At 45.6% G+C, this 21,145-nt stretch overlaps 1 protein-coding gene across 4 annotated transcripts in view; it reads left to right on the top strand.

Annotated features, from left to right (window-relative positions):
• Positions 1-14,694, top strand: part of bahcc1b (BAH domain and coiled-coil containing 1b) — a 100,584-nt gene extending 85,890 nt beyond the window's left edge. For 3 of the 4 annotated variants that reach the window (XM_074619702.1, XM_074619703.1, XM_074619701.1), the window contains exons 15-28: positions 2,226-2,304; positions 2,465-2,651; positions 2,755-2,916; positions 3,993-4,157; positions 4,789-5,033; positions 6,864-7,116; positions 7,310-7,427; positions 7,908-7,983; positions 8,072-8,180; positions 8,273-8,389; positions 8,486-8,626; positions 10,376-11,808; positions 12,424-12,660; positions 13,128-14,694. In XM_074619702.1, the coding sequence (XP_074475803.1) occupies positions 2,226-2,304; positions 2,465-2,651; positions 2,755-2,916; positions 3,993-4,157; positions 4,789-5,033; positions 6,864-7,116; positions 7,310-7,427; positions 7,908-7,983; positions 8,072-8,180; positions 8,273-8,389; positions 8,486-8,626; positions 10,376-11,808; positions 12,424-12,660; positions 13,128-13,337 (3,532 nt within the window). In that variant the 3' untranslated portion in view covers positions 13,338-14,694. The remainder of the gene's footprint in view (positions 1-2,225; positions 2,305-2,464; positions 2,652-2,754; positions 2,917-3,992; positions 4,158-4,788; positions 5,034-6,863; positions 7,117-7,309; positions 7,428-7,907; positions 7,984-8,071; positions 8,181-8,272; positions 8,390-8,485; positions 8,627-10,375; positions 11,809-12,423; positions 12,661-13,127) is intronic. The other variant, XM_074619704.1, reaches the window with a different exon arrangement.
• The last annotated feature ends 6,451 nt before the right edge of the window (positions 14,695-21,145 follow it).

Here is a 21,145-nt window from a genome sequence, read left to right as displayed (position 1 = left end):
TAACAGCCTCCATTCCTTTGGGTAGGCCTTTGCACGATGTGTCGTTCAATCACAAAGTGTTTATGGCGGTTCTGAAAAGCCCACTTGAAGGCGAGGTGAAACGCCTGCCATCATAGAAAGGGCCACAACAAGACACGATAATCATTCAAATAGGGAAAACAACACACACTCCTGGAAGGCATTCACAAAGTTTAAAGAGGACCTATTATTGTTTTCAGGTGCATACATGTATTTTGGGTTTCTACTATACATGTTTATGTGCTTTAATGTTCAAAAAACACTTTATTTTTCTCATACTGGCTGTGCTGCAGCACCTCTTTTCACTCTCTGTCTGAAACACTCTGTTTGAGCTCTGCCCGCTCCTGAAATGCCCAATCTGCTCTGATTGGTCAGCTGGCCCACTCTTTGGACTCCGCTCCAGCTCCACTCTAACTAGCTTTGTTTGAGGGCGTACCAATCTAGCTGCTACGCAGGTATTATGCAGATGTGTTACTTGGTGACATCACCACATTACGGAAGAAAAGGCTGGACTTCAAGCAAGGTGTTTCAGGCAGTTCAGGAGCAGTGTTTCTGTGGGGGAGAGTAACTCCCTTGGGCGTTGACTTCGGGCTTTGTAACTTTGCAGACCTTTCACATGCACAAAAAACGATATAACACACTAAAGGAAAGGGAAAAAGCACAAAAGGTCCTCTTTAAACCCTGCTTACTTTCTCACCTTTCCCACTGGCCAGTCGCTGTCGGTTTCAGAAAGTTAGAATCAAAATCATCTTTATTTAATTGTTATTATACTCAGGTACAATGAAATTTCGCAGGCTTCTCTCGATGAAGTTACAAATAAAAACAAATAAATAAAAAGCAGTGATGAAAACAGTAATCTGAAAGTTGTGTGTGGGGGGAAGGTAGTTTCAGCCGTTGTTCGCTGATCCAAAAAGCACTGCGTGTAAAGCATATTGACGCCTCGAGGCCTGACTGACAGACAGTATTCCAATTCATCCCAAAGGTGTTGGATGGATTGTCAAGTTGCTCAGTACACAATTTGGAAAATTATCCTTTTATCTACCTGTGCACAGGGGCATTTGAATATCGACACAGGAAAGGGCCTTCCCCAAACTGTTGGAAGTACACTATATTCAAAAATATCATTGGATGCTGTAGTACTAAGATTTCCTTTAATTATAAACCGGGAAAAACCATACATATGTACACTAATCGTACCGTCGGTGAAGATGTGACATGAGGTGAACTCTGGGGCTTAGAAGCTCAGAGGGGTCAGAGGTCAACAGTCAGGCAGATGTGGTTTGGATGGATGGACAGATGGATAGATAGATCTTTTCCTTTCCTTTCCTTTCTTTTTCCTCTCCTCTCATCTCCTCTCCTCTCCTCTCCTCGTCACCTCTCCTCTCCTCTCCTCTCCTCTCCTCTCCTCTCCTCACTCCTCTCCTCTCCTCTCCTCTCCTCTCCTCTCCTCTCCTCACTCCTGTCGTCTCCTCTCGTCTCCTCTCGTCTCCTCTCGTCTCCTCTCCTCTCCTCCGGGAGCGGAGATGCTGAGAGCCAAACCTTCCCTCAGTGGGAATATAGGATTCACCTGCCTCAGACACCAGCTGCTAACAGAGTGTGTGAGCTGAGTGAGTGTGTGAGTGTGTGAGTGTGTGTGTGTGTGCGTGTGCGTGTGCGTGTGCGTGTGTATGCTGGCTGCCTGTGGTGTGAGAGAGCATGCATACAATGAAGGAATGACGAGGAGAGAGAGAGAGGGGAAGGGAGGAGTAGTGTTCAATAGAGGTTAGTGTTTATCGATCGAGCCCTGAAGCTCCGGTCAACGGACAGACTCCCCCGAGACTGCTTCATCTCTCTCTCTGTCTCTTTCCCTTCCCCCTCAACCATTCTCCTCCTCCCTCTGTCTCTCTCTGTCTCTCCTCCACTCTCCTTCACACCAGATAATTCTCATCCTTTCATGTGGTGATTCAGCAGAGTTTCATATTCGCGCGGCCGCTGAATATTTCTGTGTTTGCCGTCAAACTGCGCAGACGGTCGGCAGAGCCTGTCTTTCACCTCATCAAAGTTACGAGACAGAGAGGAAGAGTGAGGAGAGAGTGAGACAATGAGAGACTAGAAAGAGGATAGCAGGGAAAATCATCCTTGAAAGGGAGGAAATGTGTGATCAGATTGATTCTGTGATCTGTTTTATATATGATAAATTCTCATTTAAGTGCTTTTATGTCTTCCAGAGCTGGGCTGACTTTACTGGAGGAGAAAGCCAGGAAGAAAATGTCCAATCACGGCTTCAACAGCCTCAGCGCCGCACAGGTCGGTCTCTGGTTCATCCACACACACACACACACACACACACACACACACATACACACTGACAACCACTTCCTGCTGCTAATGTTTTTTGGTTTCCTGGATATTTCAATTAGAGGAAAGAAATGAGTCAATAATTAGCTGTTCTGCTCGCCGTCTACAGATGAAAGCTCGCTGTAAGCACAGAGGTCGGCCCAGCACCCTGAGCTCCAGGCTTGCCAGGCGGGTCACCCAGCTGAAGCAGAAGGCCGCGGCACAGCGTGGAGCGCCGTCGGCAGGCATGCTGCACTGCAGAGGGATCCCTGGCGAAGAAGGCGCCTCCAAGAGTCACTGCAGACAAGGAAGAAAAGGTGGGTACAGAGGGAGCACATATACAGCATATATATACACGTATATACAGATACTTGTTGTCCATCCTGAAACTAACCCCCCCTCCTGCTGTTGATCCATCAGACCTGCAGCTGGACTGGGCAGCTGGTCTCACTGCAAAGAGGAAGAGGGGTCGAAAGCCCAAAGCGCTGATGGGCGTCAACACCAACAGATCTCACCACAAGGACGGCTCTGAGAGACAGGAAGTCAGGGAGGAGAGGACCGACAGCGAGAGTTCAGAGCGCGGTGAGTTACAGTACAGGTCACACACACAAGCATGTAGTCGGGTGCGTCTTCCAGCCAACCGCAGAATTCACAGGCTATTACACATATGAGTCAAGCAGTGCTGATTCGGCTGACGGCTCAAAGAACATCAACCAGACATTGTGAGATTTCACTATGTGTGTGTGTGTGTTTGTGTAAGAGTGAGATGTCTGCCGTCATCAGGGGGCCCCTCCTCTCACTTCCCAGCTCGTCTGTCACACCGTTAAAACCGTTAACGACTTGCCACAGGCATGCAACGCAGCCGCCACTGCCCTCAACGCCACACGGTAACGTGAGCCCACTCCGGCCCTCTTCAGAATCTCACACCCCGGTCTTTTCCCCCTCTGTTCTTCACCTCGCCAACCTCGTGAAAATGCCCTCCTCGGAGGCTCGAGTGGAGGAGAAACAACGACACTCCTGACTTTTAAATGAACGCCTCACAGGAGAGGACGGTCTGATGTGACACTAACGGAACTTCAGGAAAACGCCAGAATCTGACTCACCGTGTGGCCTTGATGTAGTGGAGTAGTGGTTGAATGTGTCTGTGTGTGTGTGTCAGTGTTTGTGTGTGACTGAGGCAAAGTGTTGACGCGAACGCCGTGTAAGTGACAAGTGTGTCAGAGACGTGTCGACACCCGACACGACCCCCCGCCGTCAGCGACACACAGCTGCCAATAACAATCTGTGTGTGTGTGTGTGTGTGTGTGTGTGTCCACGTTTGTGTGCGCGTGCGTGCATGCAGCGCTGCATATGTGCACATTTGCTTCCTGTCACTGCCGTTAAGGAACAAGCTGGGCATTATTGCCGCCCACTTTTAAACCCCTCAGAGAAAAGTCAATCAACAGCGATATTTCTCTGTTCGCTCCTCTAACTTTTGTATTTTAAGTTAAGTAAGTTTAGTCACAAGCTTGTGAACTGAACTGTAGATGATGGAGGAATATTGAAAGCTTGCTGTCAATACATTTCAGCAAGTGAGTCCCCGGCTTTAGTTAACAGTGTTTACATGTAGATCACTCGAAGCTCTCCGACTGATCATATTGATGTTGTCGATTCCACAGAGGAGGAAGAGGAGGACGGCAGCTACGACAGCGAAGACGGAGCCGGCGACACCAAGATTAGCTCATCCTCTAAAGAAGCTCCTGCTGGGATCGTGCCTTTTTCATCGCAGTCCTCCAAGCTCCAAGCGTACCAGAAAGCCAGGAGTAAGAGACCAGGGCCTCCAGGTGAGACCTTTACACATGTCTTTATATACGCTGCTGTCACCCTGCGACTCTGTCACTTTTCACTTTTTGACTTGAAATGAACGATAACATGATTTTCTTAAGGTTTTGAGGAATCTACATTTGTTTTTAGTTTTGAAAAGTTTTAAAATCTAAAAGGATAAACTGGGAAATGTGTGGCGGTTCAGACAAAAAAATGTTTTTTAAAGGGGCTATATGTAAGAATCAGAAAGTGCTTGTTAAATGTGACACCGGTGGCCATTAAGTCAACGACAGTCAGTGTCCTGTTGCTCGCGCTTGTGCTTGCACTACATTGATCTTAGTTTCCCCCCGTTTTGCTAGACGGGCTTCACTAGTTATGACTTTGTTTTCTTGGGCTTCCGTTGAGTTTGTGTTGGAGTCTGAGTTGTGGTGGGGGCTGATCGTTTTGTTGGCGTTAGCGGTCTCCATTTCTAATGCTCAGAAAATTGTGTCACATATATCATAGATGTCAGTTATGCGGCCTCCAAGACCAGCAAAACCTACGTTTCTTACCTCTTATCAAACAAAATAATATAAAATCTAATATCAGATATTGACGTTTTTGCAATTTATCTGCCGGCTCTAATTTGCGTGATGTCTCCTTCACCCTCAGGCATGGGGAGCGTGCACAGTGCAGATCAGAGGAGAGCGCCCAGGAGGCCGAGCCTCGCCAACACAGAAAGGGGACATCCGGACCACCAGGGGACCAATAGAGCGTCTCTGCCCAGCTGGGGTGCGTTGGCGGTAGGCTGTAGCTTTGGGGACAGCCGGGTGAACCACAGAGCTCTGATGGAAGCAAGCAGGGCCAACAAGGAAGCCATGAGGAAGAGCTCATCGGGACAGGGCCTGCTGGGAAAGGTGAGGAACCTTACAGTGACACAGAAATATTTCACTTTTGCCAGGGACTACTATTCAAGCAAGTAAATTACTCCCTGACAGCCATGGTTTATGACACTCTGGCACCTTTACACCCTCAAAACTGGCAGCTTGGATTTCCCTCCTCAGCTGCTTCATCTGTGCACTTCTGTGTAAATGATCAGGGGAACTAGACCACATTGAATTTGTGTTTCTGTCAGTATTGAAGCCTTTTTGAACTTTCTAAAGTTTTGTGCAACTTCTTGTGCATGATACCTGTTGATCCTGAAAATTTCATACAAGGAAAATCAACAATATCATGGGCTGGAAGCTCTTCTATAGTTCAACATCCATTTAAGGGGGACATAATCTGTGTTGCCTCGCTGGTGTTTTGTTTCCTCGGATCATTCACACAGAAGGTGCATGGGAAAGAGACCTGAGGAGCGAAAGGTGAGACGCAATTGCCAATTTTAGAGGTGTGACAGAAAGGTTATATAATGAGTATCACAATAAATTACTGCTGTCACGGAGTTGTAAGGAATGTAATAATTACATTACTGTTGAAAAGAGCTAATGGGAAAAAAAAGAACCAGACGGTGGTCAGGACGGGTTCCGTTCAGACAGACTGGAAATGTGAGTAAAAGCAGAAAGGTGACTCAGAGAAGGTCACTCCCTTTGGCCTTCTGATGCAAATAAAGGCTGAGAAAAGCAAAAAGAGAAGCGAGGAGGAATTCTCATAAAAGCCCTCGCCTCAAGTTCACTCCTTCATCGTTGAAGTGAGCCGCGCCCTGCGAGGAAATCTGAAAATCCTGTAGATTACAACTGACAGAGCCTACTGATAACTTTGGCTCCTGTTCAGGGAGATGCTTAGCATCTGTAAATCAGTCACTTTGTCATATATACATTTACTTTTGTTATATAGGTATGTCTATGCATGCCTGCCCGCTGTACTTACGCACCACTGGCCCGTTGTATTCGTGCGGGAAGCCGTTGGTGAGACACCCACGTTCACTTTAATGAGAGATGCCCCGAGGTTGCCTCAGTCTTTGACTCACTGTGAGGGAATGTCCAAAAACACATAACTCTAAACCAAACAGTGAAGTATAAAGATAATCATTGGCCATAACCCTACACACACCCATGCATGCCTGCACACACACACACACACACACACACACACACACACACACACACACACACACACACACACACACACACACACACACACCAGCTGCACTAAAGAGAAATAATCACCCATGCCCTGTGGTGACGAAACTTCTGTCACTAAAATATATGATCTCCTGATGTGGAAAACATCAAGAGACAACACACACACACACACATACACATTCTTCCATTGAATATTATGGTCTTTTCTTTGGAAAGTCTAAATACAAGCAGAAACCTGTTGGGCGAGCTGACTTTCCATCATCAGTCATCTTTGGATAGACTAGCCTAAACCGGTCTGGAGATGGATTGTATCTGACGTGTGTGTGTGTGTGCGTGTGAAGGTGAGAACGTAAATTAGGGTTTCCATATTAGTAGGCGTCCACATTACTGAAGTGTCCTTGAGCAATATGCTAAAGTCCTACCAGTTATTACCGACTGTGACCTCTGACCTTTTAGTGAGGCTTAATTGAAGTGTCACATTACAAGAGGCGCTGGTGCCTGCGGTCGCTTTTTCACCGACGGATTCACCTCATCAGCCACATCAGACTTGACTCAGTCACCTGCAGATCCTGTTTACTGTAATTTAATCTGGGTATATAATGAAGTGTTGTCATATATCCTGCTTTCTGTGCCCACTGATGACACTTCCTGTTTCCCGTCCAGGCCAAGGGCCACGCAGTGAGCCGGCTCCTGCAGAGCTTCGCGGCCGACGACGGCTTCCGGTTGGACGAGGACAGCAGCTTCTCCGAGGGCGAGGAGGAAGAGGAGGAGGAGGAGGAGGAGGAGGAGGAGGAGGAGGAGGAGGAGGCGGAGGAGGAGGAGGAGGAGGAGGAGGAGGAGGAGGAAGAGGAGGAGGAGGAGGAGGAGGAGATGAAGTTGATCCACCTCCCTCCCAACATGCCTTGCAGAATACCCGGTAGGCATAAACAGCGACACATATATAATTACACGCACACACGTAGGTTTTAAAAGCATGTTGGATCCTTTTCACACATACATACACTCCCTGCTTTTCACTTCACGTAGCAATTATTCAACAACACTCACAAATTATGTATCCTTTATCTTCTCCATCCATCCATCTTTGTCCCACGCCCTCCCCGCCGCAGCGCTGCCAAACTGTGTGCTGAGTAAAGAGATGCTGGTGGACGGCCTGAAGATCCTCATCTCCAAGGAGGACGAGCTGCTGTACGCCGCCTGTGTCCAGACGCTGGACCTGCCTGACATGTAAGGCCCTCCACAGATACAAACCACCTCAGCTAAAAAAAAAAGTGTACTTCTTCACGAAATAAAACATTCAACCTTCTAGACGAAAGAGCAGAGTGACCATTGTTTATTCCGCCAATACGAGAAGCAACAAAATCTAGGTTCGGCTTAACAATATCCGGGGGGGAAACCCTGGAGTTAAGTACGAAAAACACATATTGTCTTCTCGGATTTACAAAAGAGTTGAAAACTTAGCTTAGCGCTAGTTAAATGCCTGACAGCTGTGTGAATCTTGACAAACAAGAAGTCTAGACAACTACAAAGCCAAGACACACAGCAGTGGGCGGCCAGCACAGCTGAAAAAACTGAGCACTCGTGACAAAAAAACCTAGACAACCTTGAAATCGAACAGTGGGAATGGGGCTGAAATCATAACTTACAAATTAAAATAACAGTTTTTGTTATTTTTCATTCATTTCCCTTTTCTTTTTTCTCTCTTAGATTCAGTGTTGTCATCGAAGGGGAACGTGGGAATCGCCCCCGTATCTACTCGCTGGAGCAGCTACTACAGGAAGCTGTGAGTTTCATTGCATTTGTTACATTTTTTGCAGTTTTGTGGGCAGCTGTGCACACGCGTTATACAGATAACTTTGTGATTTTTCCAGGTGTTAGACGTGCGGCCTCAGAGCGAGGCCATCCTGACTGCAGGGACGCGAGTGTGTGCCTACTGGAGCGAGCGCTCTCGCTGTCTTTACCCCGGATACGTCCATCGAGGTGAGCGAGACGCACCGACGACCTCACTCAGTCTGCGCGCACATACACCGGTACGCTCCCAGCAACTCATGTCCTGTGTGTTGTGCTTTTAGGAGGTCCGGGTGAGGAGGAGAAGGAGGGCAATGTGATGGTGGAGTTTGATGATGGAGACAGGGGGAGGATCTCGCTCACAAGCATCAGGCTTCTGCCCCCCGGATACCAAATCTGCTGTGAGTATGGCTTCAAAAAGAAGGATGGAAACAAATACACACACACAGAATGAATGACAGAAAAGACACACGTTTAACTACTCTTTTCTCTATCAGGTGCGGAACCCTCTCCAGCACTTCTGATCTCACCTGGTCACCGCGGGAGACGAAGCTCCACCCAGGAGAGGAAAGACAGAGAAACCACAGAGAAACCAGCCAATGAGGAGCCAGCAGGGAGGCCCCAAGAGAAACGACCAGGTGAGGGAGAAGGGAATACCGACATCCTTTATCCTCGTATTTAATGATTTGTCACTCCTCCAACAAACACATAAACATTTTGTGAAGTTTTGTCCATTTAGAAGGTCAATCAACATCATTAGTTTAAAGAGCGGGTCCATCTGCGTTCTTTTCAAATGGAAACACCCACTCAGCCGTTGCAAAAATCAGTAACGTAGGTTACCAAAATAAGCTAATCGAAGCTAATCAGTAAGGTTATGAATAATGTGAACGTTAGCACTAGCTGAGTCAACGTTAGCTGTGCGAATTTTGGAAATAAATGAAAGGATTAAACCGGATTTTTTGAAAATTACTGTTTTTGTGAATGTAGTCTGGTGGCTTTGAAGACAGCACTATAACGGCTTCAGTTCCCCAATGGAAAGGGCTGTCTGATGGCGAGGTAAAGCAGCTGTAAGACGGGAGCAGCAGAAAAACATATTTTAGCCACTTAAAAAAATCAATATAACTGAAGCCTTTATAACACTATCTTCAAAGCCACCAGTCTCCATTTACAAAAACAGTCATATTACCTTGCAGAACACGGGAGTTGCTGCTCTACCGCTGCATCGATCGGTTACATTTTTTGTGTTATTGTGTGACTTTCGGATCCAAACTAATGTGGCATCCACACCGGTACATCGCTTTGCTTACGTGCCGGTGTTACACCGAAATCTGTGACCTCCAAAATCTATGACCGCAGAGAACCAGCAACACATGAGGTCACCATCTCTGACGGCTGTCGTCACAAAATGTGACCCATCAGAAATGGTGAGCACATGTGTTGCTGGCTCTTTCTCTCGCTGTGGTCACAGACTTGGGTGTAACATTGCTACTCCTGTCTGCTTCTCCAAACTGGGAGCATGCCCAGCGCCATCTAAGTTACTGTATGTAACGTTAATACACTGACTACAAGGATGTATATATACTATAAGTGTAGCACCGTCATCATGCAGAAACCTACGTCAGGTCAGGTGGGAAAATGTTTTTAGAAAGGCTTGGTAAATTAGCATTTTGATGTTAAAACATTAATACTTTGAACAAAATGTTAATGTTGGGATTTGAATACATAAGGAACGCCACTGTGAAGCTACAGAATGATATAAAAACCTAAAAATAAAATAATGGACCCACACTTTAATATGTATAAGAATGCATGTCTATCTATTTCATAAGACAGTCCAGACACCGGAGCTTTAATATACGTCGTCTGAGAAGTTCCTGTCTAACTAGTGAATACATTCACAGACACACAGCCCTTCAGGCCATATTATAATCCCCCAAACAAGCCCTCATTTACATTTCCAACTGTCAACCACTTATCAGATGCCTCCCAGTCAGAGGAGAGCACCGAGCGGAGGTATGTAAACCAGAAGACTCGTAAATTAAAATTCCTTGTTTGCCGCCTATCAATTAACCTCTGTATGACCACATCAATCATGCTTTTACGAGATGTCATCAGGGTGTTTTGTGTAGTTCAGCAACGGGCTGTACATGTAACTCGTCACAAACTCCAGGTGACAATAAAAGCTGGAGGGAGAGACTGGTTTACCAGGTTTGTTTTTAGTTTGAGTAATGGATGTCGAAACCTACCTGGCTAGGTGGAGATCAAGGAGATAGAGATATTACGTTTCTCCAAAAGCTCTCAGTTCCACAATCATCTCTGTCTGCTCTGAAGTCCCGTCAGTTTCTTATTGATTATAACTCATCTCTGTTGCTCGGTTCCTTTTTCAGTTGGCAGACCGAAGAAAGTCCACTCAGTGCCTAAGACCGCCAGCACGCCGACATCAGTAACAGACACTGGCAACGCTTCCTTGTTGAACTGGTCCGCGCCCAGGAAGAGACCCCCAGTTGACTTCTTCCTCTTCAACGGGACGTCTCGTAAGACCCAGAGGAGGATACGAGAGCGAGACTTGGGGCTGTTTCACCGGCCCGCCTCCCACCTCCTCGCTCCCCCGATGCCCATCAAAGGCATCTTCGGCTCCCCGTTTGAAGGTGACTCGTTCAGCAGCATCGCCAACAGCTACTCCTCCTTCAGAAGCGGCGGGAGCTCTGGAGCGGGGCGACCGGTCGCCGCGGCAGCTTCCGTGGGGCTCCGGGACTCCTCGTCCTCTGCTTGCTCCTCGGCTGTCGCCATGGCGACGGCAGCTGGGAGCAGGAAGCCGGCGAGCGAACGCGACAGGAAACAGTTACTGGTGAAGCTCGACCACGAAGGTGTGACCTCTCCTAAAACAAAAAACGGCAAGGCCCTGCTACGACTCGGGGGGAGCGAAGGGAAAGGAGGCAAGAGTCTCGCCCCCGCTGGAGCGCCGCTGCGATACATCAACCCCACCCTGCTGGTGAAGGATGACAAGAAGGGAGGAGGGGAAAGAGACGGCGCCAAGGCCCGTTCGGAGCCTATTGTAAAGGGCGCCCCACCTCTGAGGAAGGATCTGCTGACAGCAGTTGGAGTCCAAGGTGGAGATTATAGTCCGGACTACCCGAGTGACTGCCCCAGCTCGTACTCTGAGCTGGACGAGGATGACGAAGATGATGGTCAGGCTGCCGAAGCGCCTAGAAGAAGCGCAGCGGACGCCTCTCACCGCGGAGGCCGCTTTCTCTCCCGCCTCTCCGCCTGCTTCTCCTCATCCTCCTCCTCCTCTTCCTCCTCCGGCTCCATCTCCTCCTCGTCCCTCTGCTCGACGGACAACGACTCCTCGTACTCCTCCGACGAAGAGTCCTCCTCCGTGCTGCTGCGCCGCGCGCTGCTCCAGCAGGACAAACACAAGCACAGGCAGAGCTTGACCTCCGACCTCCTGAGCCCCGACCCCTCGAGCTCCTCTCCCTCGGCCGCGACCCCGGCTCACGGCTTTGTGGCCAAAGCCAGTATGGCGGTGTCGGGGTCAAAGGTGAGGGCTGACAGAACAGAAGACAGGAAGGAGTTTGTGTCAAAAGGAGGCGTGGCGGCTAACAGTAACACGGCGAAGAACCATCTGAAGAGGAAAGAAGGAATTTCTAGCAGCCACCGTCAGAGGCAAAGCAGTCCAGTGAGCCAGCAGCCGAAGACCGCCTCCAAAGACCCAGCACCAGCTAAGAGGCAGCGGATGTCTTCACCTGAGCCTCTGCCCAACATGATGCCCCTTCTGCCTGGACGCCAGCTCTGGAAGTGGTCTGGCAACCCCACACAGGTAGGTCACGGTTTCAAAAGTCTTAGGTATCAGTAACCTACTTCACCTCAGCTTAAGTAGGTTACTGATTGTTTCTGCCGATGACATACAGTAAATGCTACGATCAAATATCATCTCAGTCTTTGTACACATCGGCAACACTACGAGGCTCACTCTCTGAATGTTGCTATCCTGATTATTAAGTCGCGATCCTGAGATAACAGAACAAAAAAACAGTTTGAACCGACCGCCGCCACTCTCGGCTTCCATCCTGCCGCCGCGTTGTTTGCTCTGTAAACACGACTGCATCTGTCGGCTGAGATGTGCAGCTTAAAAAGAAGCTGAAGGTGTGTAAAGACGGAGCAGAAGTGTAGGTGTGTCAGCCAGGTTATGGTTACTGTGATCATCAGTTTCAGTTTTGCCTTCATCAGGGTGAGAGTGAACTATTGGTGTGCCAGCAAACGTAGGATTAGTGTGTTATGATCGGTGTAAAGACGTATTAAATCTTACCATACTTTAGTAGACTGGGTTTCGCAAAACAAACTAAATAAACTGATTCCTGAAATGAGTCTTGTGGTGGAATAAACCCCTCCACACTGAATAAATTGACTATTTTTACTCTCTTTTCGCCGACAGAGGAGAGGTCTGAAGGGTAAAGCCCGCAAGCTTTTCTACAAGGCCATCGTGAGGGGCAAGGAGACGGTGCGTGTCGGGGACTGCGCTGTGTTCCTGTCACCCGGCCGGCCCCAGCTGCCCTACGTGGGCAGAGTGGAGAGCCTCTGGGAGTCGTGGAGCTCCAGCATGGTGGTCAGGGTCAAGTGGTTCTACCACCCGGAGGAGACTCGCCTGGGGAAGCGACACCGCGACGGCAAGGTAAAGGCCACGGAGTGCAAGTAGAGTTTCTAAAACGGGGAATGGTCAAAGTAACAGCCCGTGACATTTTCATATAAATATATTACCTCTTTGCTTTTTTTATTCCCCTGTTCCCATCTGATATGAATGGTTGAACATCCACTTAGTTCATGAAACACTTTTTCCGTTCTAAATACTCAGTGTAAGGTGGGTCTTTCCCAGGAAAAAAACTCACAGGAAGTTGTTTTTTTTGCATTTCTGGCAACAGCAATAGTGGTTTGTTTGGAATAAATAGAGAAAGAGCGGGGTGGTTAGCATCAGCAGCAACATTGAGCGAGGCTGAGCAAACATAAAACTTCATCATGAGAAAACCAACGCTAAAAGACACGACAAAGTCATGTAGGAAGTGCAGAAACAAAAACATTCTTATCTCTTTTCTTGTGAAAGCAACATTTTGATGGTCAAATATGTTTATCTCTCTCTCCCAGAATGCCTTGTATCAGTCGAGCCACGAGGACGAGAATGACGTGCAGACCATCTCCCATCGCTGCCAGGTGGTCAGCAAGGCCGAGTACGATCACCTGATGCACGAACGAAAGCCCGGCGGCGCGGCGGATGACCTCTTCTACCTGGCCGGGACGTACGAGCCCACCACGGGCCAGCTGATCAGCGCCGACGGCATGGCCATCGTGTCCTAGCACCGCCAAGCTAGAGAGAAACCCAAATATTGAACCTGAACTCTGGAGATCCAGGATGATCCTTCAGAACGGGAGCTTAGGGGACGGAGGGAAACCAAGACAAAGAGTTTTGACTCTGCGTTATTGATCCGTCCCTTGTAAGAGAAGGAGCTCGCCCACTGGATAAAGCCCGACAGTACTGGCACTTAAGAGGAGCCCGGTTTGTTCTGGGGGAACAAAAGTCTGACCCAAGTCAGATTTATCAGATGTGGACTGAGGCTCCTTGTCGCAGCGAGAGTCTCCAGCCTTCCCTGTGGCTGAAACAACAGAATATCTCGTCACTGCGACAAGATTACGGCAAACAAAAGAGCAGGAACCAAGGACAAGAGCACTTTGGAGTACAGTCGCTTGGATATGCTTCGGAAGGAGGGCGTCAGACTTTCTGAAACAAAGACTGACTAAACAGAGAGACTGTATGGTAAGGAGAGACTTACTGTAAACCACACTGGTTTGGAGGGTTTTAATGGTCTTATACTGGTAGTTTGACGGCCACAGCGTGATTGGGAGATCCCCAACAGGACCAAAAAACACTGTAGTTCGGACTTTGTGTGTATGTGTGCGTGTGTTTGCAGAGTGGCTGCGATGATGACCCTGTTTGGCATTTAATGAGCTCTAAGTAAATAGTGCTTTAGCGTGCGTGTGTGTTTGTACTGTACGCGTGGTCACCCCGTGAGGTGACGCCATGACACGCCGTCGGTATGTATTAACCTGTCCAGTACTTAAACGTGCGGTTTTTCAGCCCTCGCGACTGAAAAACCGATTTCTTCTCCTGTCAAGCCATACACGTCAATACCTCTCTCTCTCGCATCCTCCTATTCGGGTGCGGAGACACATGTACAGGTAGTTGTTTGTTTGAAATGTGCGTGCATGGTGGTGAGTGCGTGCGCATGGGCGTGTGTGTGTGTGTGTACAGCATCATGTGTAATATATCATGTTGTAAATAGTATACATATATATTTGTTTTTTTTGTTGTTTTCTTTTGCAGAGAAGATTATTTTATTTTGATTTTTTTAGGGTGTGTGCGGGCGGGTTCGGGGGGGTCTGACAGAGGGAGGAGGTCGGGTTCGTGTCCTCCTCTCTCAATGCACTGAACTGAGGTTTGGATTTGGGGTCAAACTGTACAACTGATGTGAAGACTTTGTGGTTGTAAAGCCCTGCTTTAGGCAAAAGGCCCACTGTGTAGAAAAGGGTGTTTGGGAAATGTTTTTATAAGGAAATCAGAAAAAGTGTCTTTTTAAACATGTGTCCAATACTTTTTTTTTTTCTCTTTCCGTTGGGTTTAAAATGTGCATTTCCTGTTGGGAGCTTTTTTTTTTTTTTTTTTTTAACAAATACTGGAAAAAGAAACTGAGTTTCTGCTGTTCTCTGATCCTAAAAGAATCTTCTTTATCTATTTTAGCCTGTATTCCTATATAAAATGTAGATATTTATCTGGCATCAAAAAGAAACATACCAAAGCACCTGTGAGTTTACGCTTTCACCGCATTAGAAGAAAAACAATTTTATGGAAGAAAAAAAAAAAAAAAAGACGTTCAATCAAAAAATCTGAATCCGGGACCCCTGCAATCACCGAGGTATTTTAAGTAGAGTTCCTCTCGTTGTCTCGCTCAGCGTTGCTATGACAGCCTCTGAGGAACGTTGCGGCAACATTGTCTGCGCGCTGCCCAGCTGATGCACTTGAGGTCACTATGGCAACCAGAATGGCATCACGTGACTGTGAAGGACAATCAGAGCCAATCAATGGGACAATGTTGAGAGACAAAAACAAGATAAGGATCAAATCACAAATTACGCTTCTTGTCACTTTTATTCCTGCTTTGCCAAAAATGTCTCTGTGTGTGTTTTATGTTTTCCTCATCGTCTTACTGTTTATGCAAGCCTGTGATGACTGTTTGTTGTCGGTGTATAGGATGTACAGGGGGGAAGAACATGATTGCCTTTATTCTTTTCTTTTCTTTAGGACATTGACTGACTTTTAACAACCATGTTGCTGTTACACTGCAAAGCAAAAAGCTTTAAAAGGAATCTAATGTGAAACTCAATTTTAAAACTTTTATGGGTCTTTAATTGATTATTTTTTATTTTTTTAAAGCTGTATTTTCTTTAAGAAACACTGGATTCAGTTCTAACCATTTTGACAGAAGCGACATCTTTTATTTTTATTTTTTTTTAGACCCACTGGAAACCTGCTTTGTACGGTTGAGATAGCCTACTAAAATATATTATGTAATTTCAGTCATTCTTTGGAAATATGACTTAAATATTTCCTCGTGTACAAAAGGAAAAAATTATTTATCTTAATTTTATTGCCTTTTTTGTGTTTCATTAAAAAAAAAAAAAGATTCTTACAAAAACATTTTTTTCCTTTTTCTGCTTGGGCGTGAGTCCTCTGAATGCCGCCTTGTGTTCATCAATGCCGATCATTTGTCTGCTTCAGGAAAAATGGACCGCAGAAGAAAGCGTGGAAGAATGAGAAGAGGGTGGGGGGGAGGAGAAAACACGAGAGGAGGAAGCAATTTGAAACTGTAGCTGTAGCCGATAGACGGGGAAGAATGGGGAGAGAAAGGGAAACTGTATCTAAACGAGCAGGATATAAAGTCTCCTCTGGCTGTACAGGTGGGTCAGGTATTCAGAATAATAAAAACGGAACAAGACCATTAAGAGAACAAAGCGAGGATATCGGCTTTCAGCGCTGCCAAGATTTTCAAATCCTCACTTTGTGCGTGTGAGCGTATATACATGTGTGGGAATACAAAAAAAGCAGCTTACATTCGCTTCTTGTGTACACACCAATATAAATCCACATACACTCCTGTACTTCCATGAGTTTTCTGTGTGTGTGTGTGTGTAATGCGAGAGCTGGTAAAGAACTGTTAAGATTCTATCCCCCGCAGGGTGTGGAGTTTCTGGGACAAAGTGCGCAAATTTACTGCGTTTTATTTGAGACTTCCTGTGAAATATTCACACCTTTTTATCGCAGTGTAACCGGAGCCTTTGTGACGCGGCTTATTGCAACATTAAAAGTCTGGATGGATGATAGGACCGACACCTTTGACCTCGAATTACAGCGTGGTTGCCTCGTGGCAGAACCGCGAAGAAGGAGCCTTGAACGCCGGCTGTAAACTTTATTTTACTGAGCTGCGTTTTTAAATGTCGGCCACCCCCGCCCTCGGTTTTTTCTTTCCAGCCGGCGTATCTCTCTCTCTGCTTTACTTGTCAATACAGGAAAAGTTGACTCACATTTTTTTTTTCGGAATAACTTTGCTAATGGTCCTTGACCGTAGTTTGAATCAGACACACATCAGACTCTTTGTCCAGCGGTATGTGTGTGTTTGCTTTCCTTTTGTATTCTGCGTTTAGCTGTTTCGACAGTTTAACTTGTTATTACAAAGATATGAAACTTGACCACACACACACACACATATACATATGCACCCATTCTGCTCACTGTTGGTCTTCTACATCCTCCTCGTTGGCTCCTCGATCACCCAACGCCTTCAAAACACACAGACATTAAGTGCAGTCTTTGACTGCTTATCAGCAGGTTTGCATTGGGCTTATCTGGTTGACATTGTTAAACTACTTTACCCAGAATGCTGCGGGAGATAGGGGCACAATGGGAGGCTGGGGGGGTGCCCTCTGGGTTAATGAGCGAGGGCTTTCACGTCCATAAGAGCAAACATGCCGTAAGCTCATTTGTGTGTGTGTGTGTGTGTGTGTGTGAAGGGTCAAGGTGTCAGAGCAAGGTGTGGCAGTTTTTTTTATTGTATTTCTTTAGTTTTTCAGGTCGGGGGCTGGTGGATGGGAGCAAAGACACCACATCTGAAGCACCAGTCTGGAGGAATCTATAGGCGCTGTACTTTAGAAGTGTGTGTGAAAGACAGAAAGCGAGAGAGATTGTGTGTGTGTGTGTGTGTGTGTGTGTGTGTGTGTGTGTGTGTGTGTTGGGGTTGTTCCAATCCAGAGAAAGCCCTCCATTTAGATATAGCCCGAGCATGTCACTGAAGTGAATGAATGGCTGTCAGCTGCAGCGGGATGCAGCATGTGTGTAGATAGATTGTACGTGTAGGTTTGTGTGTGTGTGTGTGTGTGTGTGTGTGTGTGTGTGTGTGTGTGCTGGGGTATATTCAGGTCACTCAGAGTGGGAGTAAGGAGATCAGCGGTCTTCTCTCTCACCTCATCCATTGTTCATACGAGCCCCTGCGAGCTCGCCACCGGTATCTGTCTCTGTGTGTGTGTGCGAGACATCGTAGATGTCCGTGTAGCCAATCTGACTCATTGGTAGTTGTGCAACGTATTCTGTGGCAACAGATGGTAGGCTTACATAAATCATAGATTCTTGGCAGCGTGGAAGTCATGTCCGTGTTCTCCTACATTACAACACCAACAAACCTCCACTGTTCTTTCAGTTTCCCCCCCAGTTTTATGACTTGTTTCACTTTCTGGCCCCGTTTCACAGAATAAAGGGAAAAAAATGGTGATGTAGTCGGTTATATTTCCCACAGATGAGTGGAGATATGCAGATGTTAAGGCAATATTTTTGGCTCAACAATGGAGCCGTTTTACCAATTTAAGACATCAGCTGTAAATATCAGGGTCTGGTGTCCTCAAAGAGCTTTTTAAACTATTTTACATCAGTGTCAGAGTTCAATGTTTGTAGTAAAATCTATTGTAGAGTAAGAGTTTAGACTATTGGTATTGGATCTAACATGGGTAAAATGATCATTAACAAATGTATTATCCTATTATCTAATATGAGGCACCATCGATAAATTATGGCTGCAATAGCACACCAGCTGTATCTGATCTATTGAGCAAAACATTTGGGAAAAATTAAAGATTTGGGGAGTATTATTATTATTATTATTATTATTATTTTATTATTATTTTATTATTATTACAAATTATATTTATTTATTTATTAAAAAAAAATAATTTTACATTTCACAGGTTTTATTTGGACGCCATTATGTGTTTTTCTATTTTTACGGTACCTTTGTGTCTTTTAATTTAATTATGGCAATTTACATTTAACACAATTCATGTGTGTATTTTGACTAAATATAGATCCTTCATAGATAATTACTCAAAAGGAAAATCCTTTTTTAAATCCCTCTGTGAATTATCAAATTATTTTATTTTTCACGAGGGAAATGAGAAAACAAATTAAGTTTTTTAAATTAATAATACACATTTCAATTAACTTGAATATTAACAAAGAGAACAATAATAAAAAAAAATGTCAAAATAAGTACTTCCAAACATGTTATTTGCAAACAGATTTTTTCCCCATTTACTCATGCTGTGCTTTAAGTTATAAAGAAAGGAAACAGCAACAAGAGTAGAAAGAAGGGAAGGAAAAAATATATGAAAAGAAGCTAAACAGTGAAGAGAAGAAAGAGATAAAGAGGAGCAGGAGGACGAGGAATAGCAGCCGGTACGCTGGCTCGGGGTCATCTAGGGTCAAACTCCCTCCGTAAACAAGACTTTAACACGAAACTGTGGAAAAACCACCATGACGACTTCCTCTCCTTAATGCAGGCAACACACACACACACACACACACACACACACACACACACACACACACACACACACACACACACACCCCCATCAGGTCGTACGTAACTGAGCAGTTCTGGTGGTTATCGCTGATGCTGGTATTTGATATTTGGAATAGTAGAGGAGTCTCGAGGCTGCCTGCTCCGACGATCAGAATAGGTCAAACATCCTGTAAAGTCTTAGTGGACACAGCAACCCGAGCCACAGACACCAGATAGCTGCTGCGTGGGAATGTGTGTGTGATATTTATGATACGATCTGGATGCAGGCTGGAATTTATATGTGTGTGTGTGTGTGTGTGTGTGTATGAGGCACTTGATTGCAAAGCTTGCCAACTCTTCCCCAGCAACAGCAGGAGAAAAGATATGTACAGTATATTTATATGAAACAACTGGTGGAAACCCACACACACACACACACACACACACACACACACACACCCACACCTCGAACAACCCTGTATGTTCTTTCCTCGTGATGAGTTGTCAGCTACACTGCGGGGGTCATCAAAATACCTGTAACTGTACACCTGTCTGGATGTAATACGTACAGTAAATTAACGTGAAACCTGAACGGCGTGGCAGCGTTTGAGGATTTATCTCCTCACGTGCTTCTATCACCACTTGAAATGTGAATTGACGCAACATTGGTGACGTTAACGGGAAGACAGTCAGGTTGCATTTCCTTACATTTCATCAGATTCTCTCAAACATATTCCACATTAAACGAATACTGCACCTCAACCTCACTGTAACTTTTTTACAGCAATAAGAGCACAGAACCGATCGCTAAATATCGGTGTAAACGTGCAAAGACAGAAATAATCTGGAGCCTGTTCTAAAGGGAAAGTCTGCTTGATGCTATAAAGAATAGTTTGACATTTTGGGAAACATGCCTATTTGCTTTTTTTTTTTAGCAAAGAGTTAGATGAGAGCATCAATAGCAATCTCATATGTGTTCATTTAATATTAAGCTACAGCCAGGACAGGAGAGTGTTATAGCTTAGCTTACTACATGGCTGTGTTGAATACCTGATTCTGATTGGTCAATCACGGCGTTCTGCGGTTTGTAATTTCTGTATAACAGACCGTTGCTATGAGCGCAGTTCAGATGTCGGCCTCTGGCGGACCGTTTTTGTGTCAAAATATTGATTTCTTCGATAAGTAGCCGTAAATCTGAACTATTGCCAAATAGGTGCTTTACGCTTTTCGCTTCACATCGTCTTGTCTGTCAGCTCTCTCTCGTCCCCGTGTGTGTGAAATATGACACCTGCTACTCTGAGCTGAGACTCTGTATGGAGCAGATGCATTCAGTCAGTGACAGTTTGTAGCGTCCGTCGCCCGACTTTGTATTGATAACACGGCGCTGATAAGCCAAAATGAACTAAATGGGTTTTATTTCTGTAAAAAAAAAAGCAAAACGACAGTTGGTACGTAATGTAATCGGTGTATTTAGCGTAGTGCAGACAGAGAAAGGTATTTATCTTCTCATCTAAAGGCCTTTTCACACCAAGTCCGAATTATTCGTATGCGTTTTTTAAATCCGTCATCCGATAAAAATCGTCACGAACAGAAATCTTGCACACAGAGTCCAAAGCGTTTTGTTATTCTATTTTGTTGCAAAAATTTGCAATACAAGACAAAACTGTTTTAATTACGCGGATGCGATGGATAGCGTTAGTCCAAATTGGGCTAATGAATGAATGACATTAGGACGAAGCGTTTAGCTGCCTAGAGCACAATCACTATTGTCTAACCTTTCCTACATCCTTTGTTTTGCGACCATCCCAGATTCCAAGCTGTTCTGCAATCACCTGCCACAATCTATCTTTAAATTCCTCATCTCTGTAGTCTTTACTTTATTTTTTTGTGCAGGGAGACAAATGATCGAAGTGAATCAGTTTATCAGATGCTTTCTTTGGATGATGACGTGTTTGCATTTACGGTGGCTCTGAGTGGTCAAACAACTCTGACGGATGTGAAGAAAATGCAGAAAATCATATCAGTTCTGAAAACAATAATAACGGAGGAAAGTTTCGGAGTCAGCGTGTAAACGTGATTGACACAACGTGGGGTTATATTTATTTTTAAACGTGCCACAATTTCGGACGAAAAATATAGACTTATTGGGAAAAGGCCTTAACTCCTGACCAGAAAGCAAAAAAGTGTATTTCTGAAAATGTTGAACTATTCCTTTAAACACTAAAC

This window comes from Sebastes fasciatus, chromosome 20 (assembly GCF_043250625.1).
Source record: "Sebastes fasciatus isolate fSebFas1 chromosome 20, fSebFas1.pri, whole genome shotgun sequence".
In the NCBI taxonomy this organism is placed as follows: domain Eukaryota; kingdom Metazoa; phylum Chordata; class Actinopteri; order Perciformes; family Sebastidae; genus Sebastes; species Sebastes fasciatus.
Note: the sequence above shows the minus strand (reverse complement) of the source record. Positions and strands in the feature narration are given on the sequence as shown.